This window comes from Podarcis vaucheri, assembly GCF_965113315.1.
Source record: "Podarcis vaucheri genome assembly, chromosome: 8".
NCBI lineage: Eukaryota > Metazoa > Chordata > Lepidosauria > Squamata > Lacertidae > Podarcis > Podarcis vaucheri.
The window spans coordinates 54,315,111-54,333,273 of NC_138766.1; the positions used below are offsets into that span (position 1 = coordinate 54,315,111).

Sequence of the window (18,163 nt, forward strand, 5' to 3'; positions counted from 1 at the left end):
AAAGTTAATCTGCCACTTTCTTATTTGGGAAATTTATTTCAGTGTTGATGCTTCTTCTGGGCAACAATAAACTTCATTTTTGGAAGTTCTGCTTGCTAAGTTACTTTAAATGAGTCACATCAGATAATATGTTTTTGGAATCTGCCAACCATGAAAAATTCTTCATTACTAATCTAGCTTTGATGAAGTAATGAAATGAGATATAATCTGGAGATCTCAAGAACTACAATACATTCTTTTCGGTTTCAGCTTTACATTGAAATTCAGCTGATTTTACATACATTATGAATCCATTTCACATGTCCTCTTATATACAATTGCTGTAATAGATTGTTATATCTGTCAATTACTTTAGTTACCTCTTAACACTGTTTATAGGTTCCATTATCTTTATCTGTGCTGTTTGCACCTACACTATAGCCATCACACACAATCACTTCAAGACTTGAAATTGGAATTATATACCTTGATTATTCTATCCTCTTTCAATTATAGGCATTGATTTCTCTTGTAGAAGATTAATGGCCCTTTCTATAATGGTATAATTCTGCTAGCAATTTAATCTTATGTCTACATATTATCAAGTTTGATTATTTCTGATGTTTGTGTTCCTATAACTTTCTTTTAGACAAACCTGACTGCTGTGTAGTAAACTATTTGGAGTGTGATTAAATGGATCAGTTTGTAATTTGTGATTAATTTTATAGAAGCGCATTCAAAATCCAAGCATGTGATAGAAACAAAAAAAGGTGGATTGACTGTAAATACTGGGAAGAAAGACCAGTACACAATGGTACTGGGGCTGGAGATGGATCATGTAAGAGCAATACTGTATCTTTGGCTGAAAATTGAGCTGAAAGTAGCTATCTTGAGCCATAAACCATGATAAGTCACAACGGAGCAGCTTCAGAAGTCAGAATGCAGGCAGTATAGTAGGAAATCAAGATTGAAGAGTGGTCCAGAGAGACTAAATAGCAACAACAAAATGACTTACTGCCAAGGAAAGGGGATAAGTAGAATTATCTTGCAATAAATTGGTCTCTCTCAATTCTTAGCCACCCTGTAGTGCCTGAATATAAACGAGAAGCAAGCTCTTAGGGGGTGGGAGTAGGTCATTTAGTTATCCAGACATTAGTGTTATGCCTGTAAGTTAGTTCCACTGGAAATTCAATATCCAAAAGACTTACCCAAAGCATACTTTATCCCTGCTGCCTCAACACTATTAAGTTAATCCAAGCCCACTAAGACTTCTGGACTTCTTTGCAGTCCCAGCTCAATTTGTCTTTCACAGCTATGATTTTTATAGTAGCAAACAGTCTGCTGTGGATTTTCAGGGGGAATGTGAAGCTGTACCCAAGACTCTCTGATGCATGGTAAATTCTTGGTCACAAAGTGTAGGAAACTCATATCAAAGAATTTGTGGAGAACAGCTCTGTGGAGACTGTCAATGAATGTCCCTAGATCCTTGAGCAAACCATATCATTCCTTTGAAAAAAAGGACAGTAGGGTCCTTTTAGTGATAAATTTGACAGCCTAATGGGATTACAGAATAATGTTTCTATGCCAGTGGGCAGGTGAGTTGCATGGCAAGTAAACAAGACACATTGATGATTTCTTACTGTATAGATATGTTGGATTGTATAAAACTAGACATGCATCAACAACTATAGACACTAACACGTATATGTTGCAGCTGCAGGGCCATGTGCAGCGAGCCCCCAGGAGCCAGGAAGGGGTAGTGAAACATAAGAATAAACAGGCACAACAATGTTCTGGAACTGAAAACAGCCACAACTTTATTGATCACAGATGCTGTTAGGCTTTGGCTTAGGCACTGGGGGTGTCTCTGAGTCAGTCTCCTGACTGATGGCTGACATTGAACAGGGTTGTATCTGGATGAAGGGATGCCTCACAATGCAGGTCAGCCAAGCTGACCCCCAGGCCAGTTAAATTTTCAGTTGCGCTAATGTTTCCAAACTAACAATATATAAAATTAACAAACTGGAATTTAACAGTGCAGATCGCAAATAAAACTATATGGTAACACAAAGCAACTAACTTACTTTTCTGAACACTATTCAAAGTCTTGGTGCTGATCTTTAAAGCCCTAAATGGCCTTGGCCCTGTATACCTGAAGGAGTGTCTCCACCCCCATCGTTCAGCCCGGACACTGAGGTCCAGTATCAAGGGCCTTCTGGTGGTTCCCTCACTGCGAGAAGTGAGGTTACAGGAAACCAGACAGAGTGGCATCCCCTCTGTGGAATGCCCTTCAATCAGATGTCAAGGAGATCAATATATCTTTTATGAGACATCTGAAGGCAGCCCTGTATAGGAAAGCTTTTAAGGTTTAATGTTTTATTATGTTTCTATATATGCTGGAAGCCGCCCAGAGCGGCTGGGGCAACTCAGTCAGATGGGCGGGCTATGATGATGATGATGGTGATTTGAAAGACCCAGGTAAATAAAAAGGGTCTGAAATTGCATTTTGAAATGGGAGTTTTGAAAGCCAGACTTGAAGGTCAGCTGTCATTGATGTTTATGCATTAGGGCAGATTAAGAAAATTAGAGAGCCTTTCTTTCTTTCTTTCTTTCTTTCTTTCAAAAATTTGGATATGGAGGAAACAGAGTGTGAGAGTTAAATATATTCCCATTTCCATGGAATATAGCCAGTCCTTTTTTCCGGGGTGGGGGATGCAGGGGTACGCATACCCCTAAACATTTTGTGAATCTAAGTTTGGCCTCATTGAGGGGCAGTCTTTCAATTTAAGTAGGAAAATGAGAGTACCCCTAAACATTTTTTAATGGAAAAAGCACGGAATATAGCTTCGTGTGTGTGCGTGTGCATGAGTGTGTGTGTGTTGTGTCTCTAACACACTGTTATAGTGTGTATGTTGAGAGCAAGTGCTTAGATGAGGGTCTGCCCACACCATCTACTGGAATGCACCCCCCCTAGCAGCTTTCTAACCAGTTAATATGGCCCTTGGCTGAAAAAGATTTCTCACCCCTGGACATATGGGTTGTAAAATCCAATAAGATGGGTTTTTGACACAGGCTTTGGTGGCATTTTGTAAGAGTAAATGAGAAGCATGGGGAAGGCTTTTAAGGCAAAAAGCCATTTCGGGTGGTTCAGAATGGTAGAGCTGAAAAAAACAAATGGCACGGGGGGGATATATATAGGGCTAAAGCAGCGGAAAAATTGGGGTGAACATGGGAAGGTTTGAAAAAATGGGCAAGGAGTTGCATCTACTTTCCTGCTCTCTGATCCCCACAACATAGGTTTTTGCATGCAGGGACTACTTATTTGGTGACCCATGAGGTGTTTATCCAACTATGCTTCTCCCCCCCCCTCCTTTTTGGTAAGATTTCTTTTAGGTAAGTGAGCAAATCAGTAATATAAATTACTTGCAGTTCTGCTGAAACAAAGTTATAGGGTCTCCCCCTTTCCCTGATCAATTTCATGTCTTGCAATGCAGCAAGAGATGGTCTTGAATATTGCTTCTGATATCTTGTAGTCTTTTGAATTAACAGTTTGACAGGTGCTGTACGGTCTGAATCAAAAATATCCTTTTTATGTTAATAAATCTTTAATAAAAGAAAGGCCCGTCAGTGAAATCAATCTAATTCATTCACATGATGTGGAAAGACAAGGGAACAATATATCAAAGAGCAATTGCTTTAAATTTCGGGGACTGCTTTAATACTGGAAAAAAAATCCAGTGTGAAATATCAATGCATCTATATAGAACAAATGGCTTTATCTGGGTTGATAAATGACATCAGACATTATGAAATATTACCAAGGTTTTCAGAGAGAAAATCTGTTAAATGAACAAAATCCCTTGCTTATAAATTAAATATCCCCAGTTCTCACACATACTTGATTAACTTTATTTATGGGAACTAGCAGATCAGAATCTCAAGATATTGGACCTGCAAATGTAGGAGCCATCATGTAAATTTTCTTCCTTATCTATCAGTTGGATAGCTAGTAGTGGCAGTAGCAAACTCCACAAAGGCATTGTAGAAATCAGTTGTGTCTAAAAGACATCAAGGGTATAGACCATTTTAGTTGGCCCTACATCCTTTAGGGTCGGTAACTCCTATAATATTGGCACAAAGGTGACAAGCCTGGTAGCTGGATCTAGTCTACTGAGCCATTTCTGGTGGTCCTGTGACAATTAGGTGCTTTTTGCCTTGAAAGATGGCCTCTTCTCCCAGATTCAAAAGCAGCGACACTTTGATGCAAAGGAAGTGCGCTTCCAATTCTTCTTCATTTTATCCACAGCTTGATTTCCCCCCCAATTTCCAGTAAAAAGCTACATTCAAAGTCACAAGTAGTTAGTAGATGAGATGTTTTTTCAATAAATCACAGCAACTCTTCCATGCTGCTAGTTTTGAACTAAGTAGAAACTAGAGAAGGGAAAATCTTTCTATGCATAAAAATACAATTGCTTAGGCCTAGTGATTCAATTACAGTTTTAATCAGGGGCACTAAAAACAAAGACATGCTATATTCTCCATGTAGTCTACTGTCAAGTAATTCATTTTACAGTGAATGCAGTTTAAAGAGACAGTAACATTGTCCGAGTTATGCTTTTCTTTTGCTTCTAAAAGAGGTTAAAAACAGGCACTTGGGTCACAATTTTTTTTTTTTGCTCAACCCTAAGACTCGGGTTCATGGTCCACTAGAAGATGAGTATCCTCACAAGTGATTATGACCATCATATGATACCATGTTTTGGCAATGTTATGAATGATGTTTGGACAGCTGGTACATCTCTCTCAGTATAATATAATAGAGTTTCCTGTAACAAAACTGTCACATAAAGTTTGCAAACATGCTTGAATGCAGTGTTAAGTATATTTGTTGCAACATCATTTTCACATAATAATCTAATGTGGGGAAGTGCGATTATATTCTTTTATGCAATGCAGTGAAAATTTATTTCCATCTTCTCCTTTTTATTTCACACAGTTGCAAAGAAAACCAAAAAGAAGCATTTCATTAGGAATTTTAATTAACAGTGGGCTGTTTGCACAATTGAAAGCTTGAAATTATGTATGGGATGAGTTGTGCATGCCATGTATATTGTTGAATGACTTTCTGTGTGAATAAATCTTGAGTGACACGTATGCACAAGTCAAGACATGGATTGTGTCAGCAGAAATTTTGTGGGACTTCTAGAAACAGGCTGTTGAATGTTGCATATTTTCATAACAAATGTTCATCGTATGTGTGTAGAATTTGTCAAAACTATTTGTATTTTCTGCCAGATAGTCTACACAGGCTGGACAGAAGAACGGGAACAAGATTCTCTTCAGGACAGAATGTATACACCAAAGTTTCTAGCGTTGAGAGGTTCTTCACTTTATAAATTTATAGCACCTCCAGTAAGTATTAGTACCATTTATTGGCTGCCCATTAAATGGTTTTTATGAAATTGATATAAAGGTTTTATGTTACTCCTAGGCATTACATTCAGCTCTGTTGTAAGGAAAAGCAACAATAGTGATGGGAAAATTTGATTTATTAAGACAAAATTGCTATGAAAAGAAATGACCATACAACTAATTTTGTCCATTCCCAGTACTGAGATTTCTCTGCAAACTTAGAAACTCTCGGATCTTTACACAGCATGTTTTCAGAAACTACCTTCTCTGTTGATGCCATAATCATGAGGAAATATCTAATAAGTATGAGGGGGGAAATTCTTGATAGAATTTTCTTCTAGTGTACAATTTTGCTTCTGACCATGTAACAAAAGAATGAGGTTGGGGAGATACCCTGGTTCTTTTCCTTAGATTACTGCAATACATTCTACATGAGGAAAAGGTAAAGGACCCCTGGACGGTTAAGTTCAGTCAAACGTGCCTATGGGGTGCAGCACTCATCTTGCTTTAGGCCGAGGGAGCCAGCATTAGACCACACTACAGAGGACTGCCTGATTCTTTCCCTATGGTGGAGCAGATCTGATAAGGAAGAAGAAAGGGAAAACTTTTCAGTGCATAAAAATATAACTCTTTAGGCCCAAAGTTTGATTAAGCTCTTAAACAGGATGCTAAAACAAAAAAAGACACTTCAATCAGTCCAGAAGGCTGAGGTCAGGCTCTTCATACAGGCCACATATAAGGAGTGTATGAATCCCGTAGCTACACAGGCTTCCATTTTGTGTCCAGCTTCAATCCAATATTCTGGTGATGACCTTTGAAACCCTTTATAGTTTGACACCTGGATATCTGAAGGACTGTCTACTCCCATGTGAACAAACTCGGCTGCCTTCTGAGATCATTGTTAGATGTCCTCCTCCGTGTGGCATCCGTGCCATGTAAATATGCTGTGTCCTATTTGGCATGTGTCCAATAAAGAGAATATATCACACTGAAACTGCTTTTGTAAGGAGCTTGCCCACAGAGATTGGTTTTGCAGAGCTTTCAGGTTATGCTTGTTGAATCATTCAGATTAGATTCCAGCCTTGTGAAATGGTGCAGGGTTGGCAGGGCAGCATGAACAGCACCCCCTAGAAAAATGCACCTGGGGACATTGCCCCCCCTCCAGCTATGCCTCTGATTTAACCCTTTCTAACCTCCACAGAGGTGAGTGGGAGTCATTATCAGAGCTCAAGGACACATTCCAACCAGACAAAAACACTCAAGAAGGATTTGAGGGCATAGCCTGCAGAAAAAGGGTGCAAGTGAGGAGGGGTGTGGCTTAAGGAGAGTCCCAAGGACCATATATACCAGACTAGAGGGCCACATTTGGCCCTCAGGCCTAAGGTTTCCCACCCCTGCTGTACACCATAGTTTGACATTACTTTCCAACCGATATAACTGGATGAAAAAACAGTTCAATTAAATTTTGTTTATTTTCACCCAAGGTTACTACGTGGGACTGGACACGAGCCGAAAGAACATTTTCTGTATATGAGATTATGTACAAAATTCTCAAGGTATGAAGAATAAAAATGCAACTTCATTGTACTGAGGGGAAGGAGGGATGGCTGTATTCACCAAACACAACCTTGTCATTGACTACTGCTAGCAAAATATCCCATGGAAGTCAAGTTGGTGGAGAAAAATGGTCTGTGTGAACAGTTTCAAAATGATAGAAATAATTTGGGGAAAGGATTTAATGCGGGCTAAGATTTTGCCATGGGATCTTGTAAGAATCATGTGGAATAAGAAGGGTAGCTTTGTCAGGAACCTTTCTTTTAACACAGAACAATCAAAGTCATTCCACAGACACCATATACACCTTAGAGTATAGTTTCCAACTCTGAGGGCCTGATTTTCCACGAGGCCTGAGCTACAGCACCTCATATGGCCAATGTCAGCACCAGGCCACCTTTGACAGTGTCTGGTGCTTTGCCATCTACCCACACAGAGCATGACTGGCTACTGATGCTTCCTCCACACACCCTTGTTTCAGGAGTATAGGAAGCTGCCTTATACTAAGTTAGAACATTAGTACACCTAGTTCAGTTCTGTTTATGCTGACTGGCAGTTGCTCTTTGAGGTTTAGATAGAGGGCATGGTCAGTTCTACCTGGAGGTGCCAAGGATTGAACCTGGAACTTTCTACATGTAAAACATTTGCTTTGCCCCTGAGCTGCATCCCTTCATTGCAGGCATTCTAGTGAGCATGAGGACAGCTTGGAGCCACCATTTAACTTTCCTACAATGTCCCAAGCCAGTCACAATGTAGCATTGCTGAGAAATTGTGAGACATTTATATGGTTGAGACCTCCATTACATTGGGGGTGCTCCAGGGGTGTTCTTGTGTATTGTAGAAGGTGTGGATTGTGACCAAGGGATGGTGGCCCCAAGTTACCCTGGTGCTCGACTATGCACAGTGGGTGAAGTCAGCACGCATATGGGAGAGACCCACCAGAGGGCATTATGCCAAAAGAGTCCCTTCAAACCTGGAACCAGCCCTAACTGCTTTATTGTTGAATAGATTATGTGTTGGGTTCATTATTCAATTTTATTTAATCTGCTTCCAAATATTAGGTGAGGTTTGTTAATGATACCACAGCTTGCATGAAACCATATTGTAAATTTAGGGCAATTTCACAAATGACTCTAGGAATCATAACCATAAATGTTCCCACATTTGCAATATGAATGAATGAATCACCTTGATCAGTATACACAATCACTTTTTAAGTGACTTCCCCCCTCATTTTTGTATCATATAAACACCATTGAGAAGTGAGAAACTGGTAGCCAAATTGTTTTTTTAAAGTATTGAGTGTAAAAATGCAATTATTCTTATCTGATGTTTATCTTCACGTGCCATCTGTGCTTTACATTTAATGAAACATAATAAGATAGGGTTTATGATAGTCCAATTTGTTTTAAATGTAGAGCCCTAAATGCCAAGTAGTAAATGAATGATAACAAATAATTTTAAAGGGAGTTGTTAAAAAAGCTAATGTACGCACAACAATACTTCACAATATATCGTGTCTGGGATTATAGAAGTAGAAATGGCTATTTGGCTAATGCCTTGCAACAGGAGCTGAATTTAAAAGCATCATTTGCCCAACTTTACTATACCATGGCATCTGGTGATCGGAAAATAAATTCAGCTTTATCACAACATTATGGCAAGAAATGAAGACTACTAGTTTCTACTGGAAGTGTTAAGATATGTTCGCCCATTACACTTAGTTTGAAAATTGCAATTTATCCTTAAGTGATGAACCATTTTTTTCAGAAACTTAGTCATTTCAGTCTTAATTTAATATTGTCTCTAGGGATTCAGTGCTGTAGCATCTAGTCAGTGTCATTTAGGCATGATAAGGCCCTGAGCCTGGATATACTGTGTGCATAAGTAATTCTTAGCACACAAATGGCTGGACTCAAGGCAATGATTAGAACCAAGCCAATCTTTCTGCATCATGTCCATTTATTGCCCAAGGAAGAGGCATCATTTTATCCTAAATTCACTCCCCTGTTTCTGCCTCTGGCATTCTCTCTCCAAATGTGCTTTCCAATTTCTCATTTTCATTCTCCTTCCTCCCCTCGTTTAGCTCTTGCTCGCTCTCCCTCTCCATCCCCAATGGCTCCCCTTGGCAATAGCCATTTAAGCAACAATCAACAATTACTAATGCTGATACTCCTCTGCTTAACTGAACACAATAATGGGACTTCTATAAAGGAAAATTTCACACCAAATGGTTTGGGGGACGGGACGGGCAGGGAATGGGACATGAAGCAATTCTCTTCTGAAGCTTTCCCTAACACTGCATGTTAAGAAAAACAGGTATCTGCAGTGTCTGTCGACAGGCTTGCATTCCTGAGCAGATATTTTTCAAAAGTTACTATTGAGCATTGTGTCAACATGTTGAATATTCCTTGTGCTGTCCAACCAGAGCAGGGCCCATAAATTAAGGGAGTGGGGCCACAAAACAAACCTTGTTCAGAGCAGGTCATCTCCAGTCTCTTTCAGTTCCATCATCAAGAAGCCTGAGAAGCTGAATTACTTTGCATCTAGTATCATACTTACAAGGTCCTTTTAAGGTACGCAGAGAGAGGAATAGTCTGCAAAGCAGCAAACCAAATATATATAATGCCAAACCTTGGCATTTGTTGAGTACTTTTAATTTGAAATACTTTATTTTTAAGTCCTTGTCTCCCTTAGACAGATGTATTGCTCTCACTTAATATGAAAATCAGTATTAATTAGGCCAGCAAGTGTTGCACTTTCCCATTAGAAGAGATGCTGGTTTAAACTCTTCTGGGATATGAGCCAAGTACTTGACAGTTGTGCTACAGGCTTTATTACATTTGCATTCCCCTTACTCCCTACTTTCAACAACAACAACAAAAAGTAGAGCAAACTTTTTTGAGTACCTAGCTCAACATAAAGTTCTTTTTAGGGTTCTGTCTCCAGACATTAGAAACTGGAATAAGTTATGTAAATCAGTTGAATCTGAAAGTGTTTACAGGTTGGTGGATGGAAATTCCATTGTGTCTAATTTGACCATGTATTAGACAAGACAGCACCCTCAGTAGATTTTAGGAATCAGTTACAATTGGTTATTGATGATGCTTGAAGATGAGTGATTTGATAATTGCCTGAATGTGCGTGTTGTGTGGCTGGTGATCCATTTTACATGTAATTTATTTTTATTTTCTTTTTTAAAGTCATAAGGATTATCATGTTTTATCAGGAATTATATCTGTTCTTTTCCCCTCAACATGAATCGGTCACTATGTCCAACTATGAAATAAACTGGAACTTCTTTTTTAAATCAATTTTTATTACAAGTTTTCAACACAGAATACAATAAAAGCCAAACTAATCTACAGAAGAAAAATAATTTAAAAGGCATGAATTAAAAAGGAATAAAATAAAAAAGAAAGGAAACTCCTATTAGCCCCGGCCAGCATGGTCCATGGTCAGGGGTGAGAGTAGTTAAAAGCCAACATCTGGAGGGTCATATGCAGTTCCAGCAGCTGCACTGCCTTGGAAGCACAACCACTGGGACTGACCCTTCCTCTGTTACAATACAAAGGTGGAGTCAAATGCCCAAATACTAATATATAGAAAGACACATCAGCAGCTAGTATATCAAACTTACCTGAGCTCATTATGAAAGAAGTAAACTAATCAGTTCTGGCATATTTATCCAAGATATGTGAATCTCAAAATACAAACCAGGAGGATGACAGAAAGAATAGTAAGCACAGCATAGTTGAGCTAGGAGCAGATGAGTTGGCACAGAGATCTTTTGATGGACAGGAATCAGAAAACGGAGCAGGGATTGATAGCTTTTTCCATTTCATTTTCCATCTTTTCCCCATGGTTACATGTTCTGCTCAGGCTCTCTTCCGTTATTTTCCATTTAAAATTTATATAATGTGTTTTCCTCATGCAGCTATCAGTTGCTACAATTCCAAGTAAACCTTTTTTTCTTTTATTGATGCATGTCATCACATCTAGATTCTTTTCTTCATTTTTGATGGGTGCTTGAATGTGCATCAGTGTGTGGATGCCAGTTTTCTTCACCGCTGCTTTTAATGGTGTGTGCATTTGTACGCTGCCTGCAAGAGGGAAAAGGAGAAGTCTTTCCCTTCAGTAAAGCCCAATGAATGAGGTGAAATTGACATTACTTTCGTCAGTTTCATTTCTTGCTTTTGCCTCTAATAACCTCAGAAAATTCTGATGTTTCAGCTCTGCGCCTATTTACTCAGTAGAATATCAGCTTAAAACAATGAGATGATTTCACAAGCATCCATTATGTACCGGTAATTAAAATAAAAATCTAGCCATTCTTACCATTCACTAGCAAAATCTAAACTGAATTGTCCTGTGTTTCTTTATCACATGTGCAAGGCACAAACGTCCTTAATAAAGTTGTTCCCCATTTATTACAGAAAGCTCTATATCCTTATTTAAGGGGAAGAGATGCAGTTAGCTTTATCTGCCATGGAGATGGAAGGGAAAATTCACCTGCTAAATGTGTACATATCAGGACACTGTTACACATTTAGAAATCTTGTCATAATATGTTGGCATCCCTAAATCTCAGGCCCACTTGAAAATCACAGCCTCTGAACCATGTGCCCTCTCCCCCAATCTCAGCTGTTTGACTATTGTTGATGGGTTTCTTTAAAAAGGCATTTTGTACATGTTTAAATACATTCTTGTCTTTGCTGTACACCCACCCCCACAGTCTCTATTCTGAGTTGACCCACACAGGTGAATTGGTAAAACTTTATTGCGCTACAGCAGAGGTGGGGAAACTTTTCTGGCCTGTGGGGCTGGTCTTTATTTCCCCACCCTAGAGGACTGCAGCTGACAGGTGGGCAGTTAATCACCTGACATCCCTATGACATCAGGTGATTCTGTACTTTGAAGCCCTGGCTGTTGGGACTTCAAAGCACAACAAAGGGCTGTTTGAGAGACCTTTTGCAAACAGGCCCACACCGTTCTTCAAACTTCTGATGTCAGGTGTAAGGCAGAGAGATGTGGCTTGCCCATAAATGCATCACAAGCCACGATTGGCTAGAGAACAGTAAACAGTGGTACCTTGGGTTACATGTGCTTCAGGTTACAGACTCCGCTAACTCAGAAATAGTACCTTGGGTTAAGAACTTTGCTTAACCCAGCAGCAGCAGGGGGCCCCATTAGCTAAAGTGGTGCTTCAGGTTAAGAACAGTTTCAGGTTAAGAATGGACCTCTGAAATGAATTAAGTTCTTAACCCGAGGTACCACTGTAAAGGGGAAATTTATATTTTTAAAAAAACTTTAAAAATTAACTATGCACTATCAGCAGCTATAGGACATTTTGTATCCCACTCTTTCTCCATGGAACAGAAAGCCACACATTATCTTAACAGTACCCTTGATATGAGACCATGACTGGCAACTTAAGGCCATGCAGTGAGCTTGAAGGCTAATTACATTTAGGAACAAAGCTCCAAGCAGACTCCAAGGATTCAGTGAAATCCCCAGGTGGATTAAATGTGATTTAAATTAGATGCAGGGAAATGCAAACATATCCCAATGGAGTTGTTCAACTCAGAGGAAATCATTCAGTGTACAATTGGGTCTAAAGGGCAAAGAATCCTGGTGGCGGGTTATGCAAAGAAGCAAGATGTTGAAGTGTGTTTGTATTTGAAGGCGAGGTCCCTAATTGCGTAGGTTGTTGCTCAAGAATCAGAGTAATGAGGATACCCTCCTTTTCAATTGTGGAAGAGAATGACAACATTTCCCCAAGTACCTTTAAATCTGGATGCATCACTTGTAAATGATAATTCCACATAGACGGTGGAGGGAAAGCACTCTTAGTTATATGTGCATGCCACTCAGTGCAGTTTCCTTCATTTAGTTTATAGAACCAGCAAATTGCAACTACAACAACAACAGCAACAAAACTAATTACACCACCACTTGTGGAAAATAGCCTAAGACTGTTTGGAGGGCCTAGATTCCTCAGGCAGGATGCCTCAAAACCTCTGACGGGCCTAGATTCAAGAGCCTGCAGCCCTTATGACAGATAACATACATTCACTGCTAAAGGAAAAGCAGAAAAGTCCAATAATTTGAGAACTGTTTGAATGCATTTGATTTATTTTCTTTATCCGAAGCCTTGCCCAAAAGAAATTGTAATGTTTTTCAGCAGAGTAAAGAAATTGTTGGTGTATATTTCTGTGCATGAATACACAAAATATATGACACACTTCTGAGGCATTTTAAGACTGGTAACTTTGGGAACTATTCAGAAATTGGACACTGGCACCTGTGAATCCTTGTAGCCAAACTGTGCTCTGCTACTTGGCGTGAAAACTCTAAAACATTCTTTTATTTCAAATCCATTTAAATGCTGAGACTAATGTGGGCTGAATAGAAATTACATGGCACTTTTTTCTGCATCTAACATGTGGGTCTGTACTGTAAGAAATATTAATTGATGTATGCAAGATTATATAACTCCAGGTTTTCATCAGGACAGTGATCTACTGGATCGTCGAAAACACTGCTTTGGTGTCCAATCTGAAATGGGAGAGGATCTCTACTTTTCTGTGGAATTAGAATGTGACCTCATATTATGGGAAAAGGCCTTCCAATCAGCAACTTTTTTAGAAGTGGAACGAATACAGGTAAGAAACATGCCAAATTCATTTTTGGTTATTATTATGCAATATATTTTATGTGATAGTCAGTGCTTTTTTCTGGGGGTATGCATACCCCTAAACATTTTGTGAATCTTAGTTTGGTCTCATTGAGGGGCAGTATTTCTATATGAGTAGGAAAATGAGAACCCCTAAACATTTTTCTTTTTTTTAAAAAAAAAAAGCACTGGTGATAGTGATAGTTATTACCAAAGGCTTTTGGGGGTGGGGGGGAGGTTTGGAATATTTAATGGGAAAAAGAGTTAATGATATACTACAAAGGGAAAAAAATCTCATTTAAAAGCAAAACAAGATAGGGTTCTGTATACACTTTTAGTTTTTGAAACCCAAACACTGAAAGTACTAATGGTTGTTTGATATGTTCTTGGCCAAACCAAAATGGTGGTTCAGCAGCTAGAAGCATTGAGTTGTAGGCTTCTGTTATTTTGCTTATTTTCTTAGCTTTCACTTAGAAAATGAAAAAAGATCTGCTTATGAGATAAGGATAAACAATGGTGTGGCAGTAGGGTGCATCCCAATAGTGGGCTAGAAGCTTGAATCTGGGATACTTGGGCCCAGATTATCCATGAAGCTTGTTACATGGCCTTGGGCTAGTCACTATCAGCATAGCGGTTCTGATCTCATGGTAGAATTTATTCAAGAGGACGAGAAATTGGAATTTTATGGGATGGTAAAGGAGAGACCAGGACTAGGTAACATACATCTCACTGTCAACCAGAATGTTGTTGGCTTGAGTCCACTCAGAGACAACTGTGGGAAAGATTCTTGTATTGCAGGGGTTGGGCTAGATCAGGCATGGTCAAACTTGGCCCTCCAGCTGTTTTGGGACTACAACTCCCATCATCCCTAGATAACAGGACCAGCGGTCAGGGATGATGGGAACTGTAGTCCCAAAACAACTGGAGGGCCAAGTTTTGCCATGCATGGACTAGACCTTTCAGCCCTACAAGTCTATGATTCTATAAGTGCAGATGATTTCAGGGTGGCAGGAGAACTTGGGAGTCACTATGTTGTTACGTAAATATTTATAAGAATAGAACATCTATTATTTTGTTATACTTCATCCTTTTGAAAAACATAGGATATTTGGATGGGTATCTCTTATATTACTGGGTATAGTTTACATCCATTCCTGTTCTAGCAAGTCAGCTTTCTCCCCTCTCCCCAACTTATCCAGGATCACAAATAGTGTCACGGATCACAAATAATGCACTTTTAATGCAAGTATTACGATTTTGCAATACTGATTGATGAACAACTCCCCTCCCCTCTAACCCTGTAAACCTCTTAGCCCATTTTCAATTAATTACAATGTGTTTCAAGTTGATATGCAGCCAGTATTTGGCAGATCAATCAGATTGATTCAGTTGGCAGAGGCACAGAACTTGGTTACTATTTTGAGTTTTTACATGTACTGTACAGAATAGTGCCAAAGCTCCTTCTTTTCACATAGAAACCTGGGAAAATCACCTAGTGTCTTGAGGACAGGGAATGCTTCTTTGTAATATAATGGGGCAACCTTTACAAAAGAAAATGCATCTTGTTAGGAAATGTATGCAGTGGTGTGTTCTACTTGTTGAATAATGGATTTGCAGATAGTGCATCTCACTCAGATCAGTAGGGTATCAGTAGGATATGCACTACAGCTTTGTTTAAATCATAGTAATAATGTACAACTATTAAGGTAAAGGGACCCCTGACCATTAGGTCCAGTCGTGGCCAACTCTGGGGTTGTGGCGCTCATCTCGCTTTATTGGCCAAGGGAGCCAGCGTACAGCTTCCGGGTCATGTGGCTAGCATGACTAGTTTATCCTAATTTGTACCTTTATGAACTTTTTAATAATTCGAACTTATATTTATGATTTTGTTCCAACACTGATTTTTGAAAACTGGAATTCTGGCATGAACTTAGTAGCCAAGAGTCTCTGAACCTTTTCCACTTTAGAAATGGGCTTGGATGAGCTTTTTCCTCCATTGCATTCTCTCCCACTTTAGACATCTCCTACTAAGCTATAGTATACTTCAGGTTTTGGGGCCTGAGGAACATAATGCTTCAGTTTCTGCTCCTGAACTAGGGCAACTGAATTATTCACAGACCCAGTTTTAAGATTCTGTACTTTTTGCACATGGTAGATTAAATATTGAGTTGCCTTTTATATGGGAAACTTTCATTCGGAATAAGTTTTTTTCATCTTTTTCAGTGTGTGAAATCAATAATCAAAAGCAAATAATTCACTCTTTTTATGGCAGGTGTAATGTTTTAACGGTTTATATTAGATCTGTACGAACTTTGACATTATGTGCTCTCTTGGCAGCATTCTTCAATTTATTCTCTCCAAGTTCGCAGCAAAGGGGATTAATTAAAATAAGCTGAAAAGCTACAGGTGAAATAAAACCTCTGATTAGGAGCCAGAGAGTGAGAGGCTAGAGACTGACCCTTTACCACTCTAACCTGTGGTGCACATTAATATCTCTTTACCAATTTGTGGCAGCTGCTCAAAGCCCGTTATAATATTTCACCTTTCAATATTTCCTGCTAGGAGTTGTGCTTGTTACTCATAGCTTTGTAGCTGGGAGAGTGGGGAGGGGAAGACTGATCCTTAGGTGAAGTGATTGATGGAGCAAATCTAACACTTGCACAGGTATTGAACTGCTAAATTAGAACACTAAGGTGGATGGCCAGTGCGTTTAGAACAGAACTTTCCTTCAGTCTAAAGTTACTTCCTCATGCTTACCTGCCACACAGGTTAAAGCAGGTGTGGGGAACCTCTGGCTCACCACGTGTTGAAAATGGCAGTTTCCATCAGCCCCAGCCAGCATGGCTGATGGTCAGGGATTATGAGAGTTGTAGCTCAACGTCATCCAGAGGGCCACAGGCTCCTCACACCTGTGCTTTAAAGTAACCCACATCACTTGTTCAACACAAGGTGCCACTGCAGTCCTTTACATAAAGAAGTTACTTTGCCCAGAAATTTGAGATAGGGGTACGTTTATGAATGTGTGTAACAGTGAGCATTCAAACCCTAAAGTAAGGTATCGGAGGGACTGAAAAGAATTATGAGGCTCTGTTTCCAGCACAATGATTCTGTGTTTTAATCATTTTTGTAACTGAAAGATACGACAAAAGGAAGCAATTGTGGGTGTTTTTTTTGCAAGTTAATAAAATTAAACATTTATGCCCATAACATTTATTACTACATAATATACTGAATATTAATAAAACTTACATGAAGTTGGTAAGCTTTAACAAGCAGTTGAGTCACAAATATGGCTGCTTATGAGGCTTTCCATTGATTACTTCGTTTTTTATTTTTCTCTGTGGAATGATTTGTTTCACCCACAAAATCAAAAATCATTTATTTTGTCCTATTACTTTTACTGGATGTTTTATGTACTAGTTTTTGCTAATCATTTTAAGCCCAGTATTTAATTTTATTTCTCTTACAATAAACATTTTCTGGAAATCTTACAAAAAAAAAAAGAGGCAGCTTCTGCATCTATGTACTCTGCTCTAAATTTTCCAACTTTGATAGGACTAATAATAATTAACTGGATGCAGGAATGCAGTTGTTATTGTTTTAGTTGAGTGCAATTCACATATACACAAATGTGTAACAGTGTATGCGAAGTTTGATTCCAATGGCAGACTTCAATTTCTCTGGAATGCATTCAGCGGCTAGGAATCAAAGTTCCCTGCACATGAATATGAAAGGTGCTTCTACATATTGGGGGTGGGGGGAGCAATGATTCCTAGCAGCCGTCCCTCACATACTGTTTCACCTCAGGAAGCCTTGTTCCACACTCAGTAAGCATGGGATGCCTTTGCCCAGCAGCGCTGGGGCCCATAGACTGCAGCAAAATGCCCTTGCAAAGGGGAGAGGAAAGCCTTCCACTTGGCGCCCGCCCACCCTCTGGTTAGAACCTTCACTGAGCAATTTTGAGTAGCTGGTTGACAGGGCCGGAAATAATTTTTTTCACTCAACCTGATTGGCACTTCCCTCTCACCTTTCCCCCAGTGAAATTATGGTCTTCCTTTGTTAGGCGGAACAACATTGTTTGTTGAGGGCAGAAATGGCATTGGGCAGGATCCACCTAGGATGGGAGAGCTCATAAGGGGCCTGAGGGGACATTTGACCATGGCACCTCCAAGCTTGGGTTGAGTTGCCTGGTTGGAATCTTCACCCTGGTCACCCAGGGAGACCTTGCTTGCTTGGCTTGCACTATACAAAGTTCAGCACTGGCTGACTCCCATGAAATGGGTTTGGGGTGGTCCAAACCCAGGAGACCCGTTCCATCATGGAATGATTACATGATCCAGGCCCCAATGCCATGCCAACCCTTACCCTGCCTGTTGCTGTCAATAAAGATTTTATTCCATCACTGTTCTACGGTCTGGTTATTTTGCTGCTCTGATGGGTCACATATTGTGCCTGCCTGGGCCTTACCTTTTGAGGGGAGGAACAAGTGTCTGTTGTGGCAGGAAATAATGAAATCCCATTGATCAATTCTTCAGATCCATG

The 18,163-nt window shown here is 39.6% G+C and overlaps 1 protein-coding gene across 4 annotated transcripts in view; it reads left to right on the forward strand.

The window, feature by feature from the left end:
• The window catches only part of SNTG1 (syntrophin gamma 1), a 229,955-nt gene that overhangs the window by 183,817 nt on the left and 27,975 nt on the right, over window positions 1-18,163 (forward strand). For all 4 annotated transcript variants that reach the window (XR_014222181.1, XM_082233854.1, XM_082233853.1 and 1 more), the window contains 3 exons: window positions 5,275-5,391; window positions 6,876-6,947; window positions 13,458-13,610. Coding sequence is in view for 3 of the 4 variants with exons in the window: in XM_082233854.1 (XP_082089980.1) it covers window positions 5,275-5,391; window positions 6,876-6,947; window positions 13,458-13,610 (342 nt within the window). In the remaining variant the exon portion in view is untranslated. The remainder of the gene's footprint in view (window positions 1-5,274; window positions 5,392-6,875; window positions 6,948-13,457; window positions 13,611-18,163) is intronic.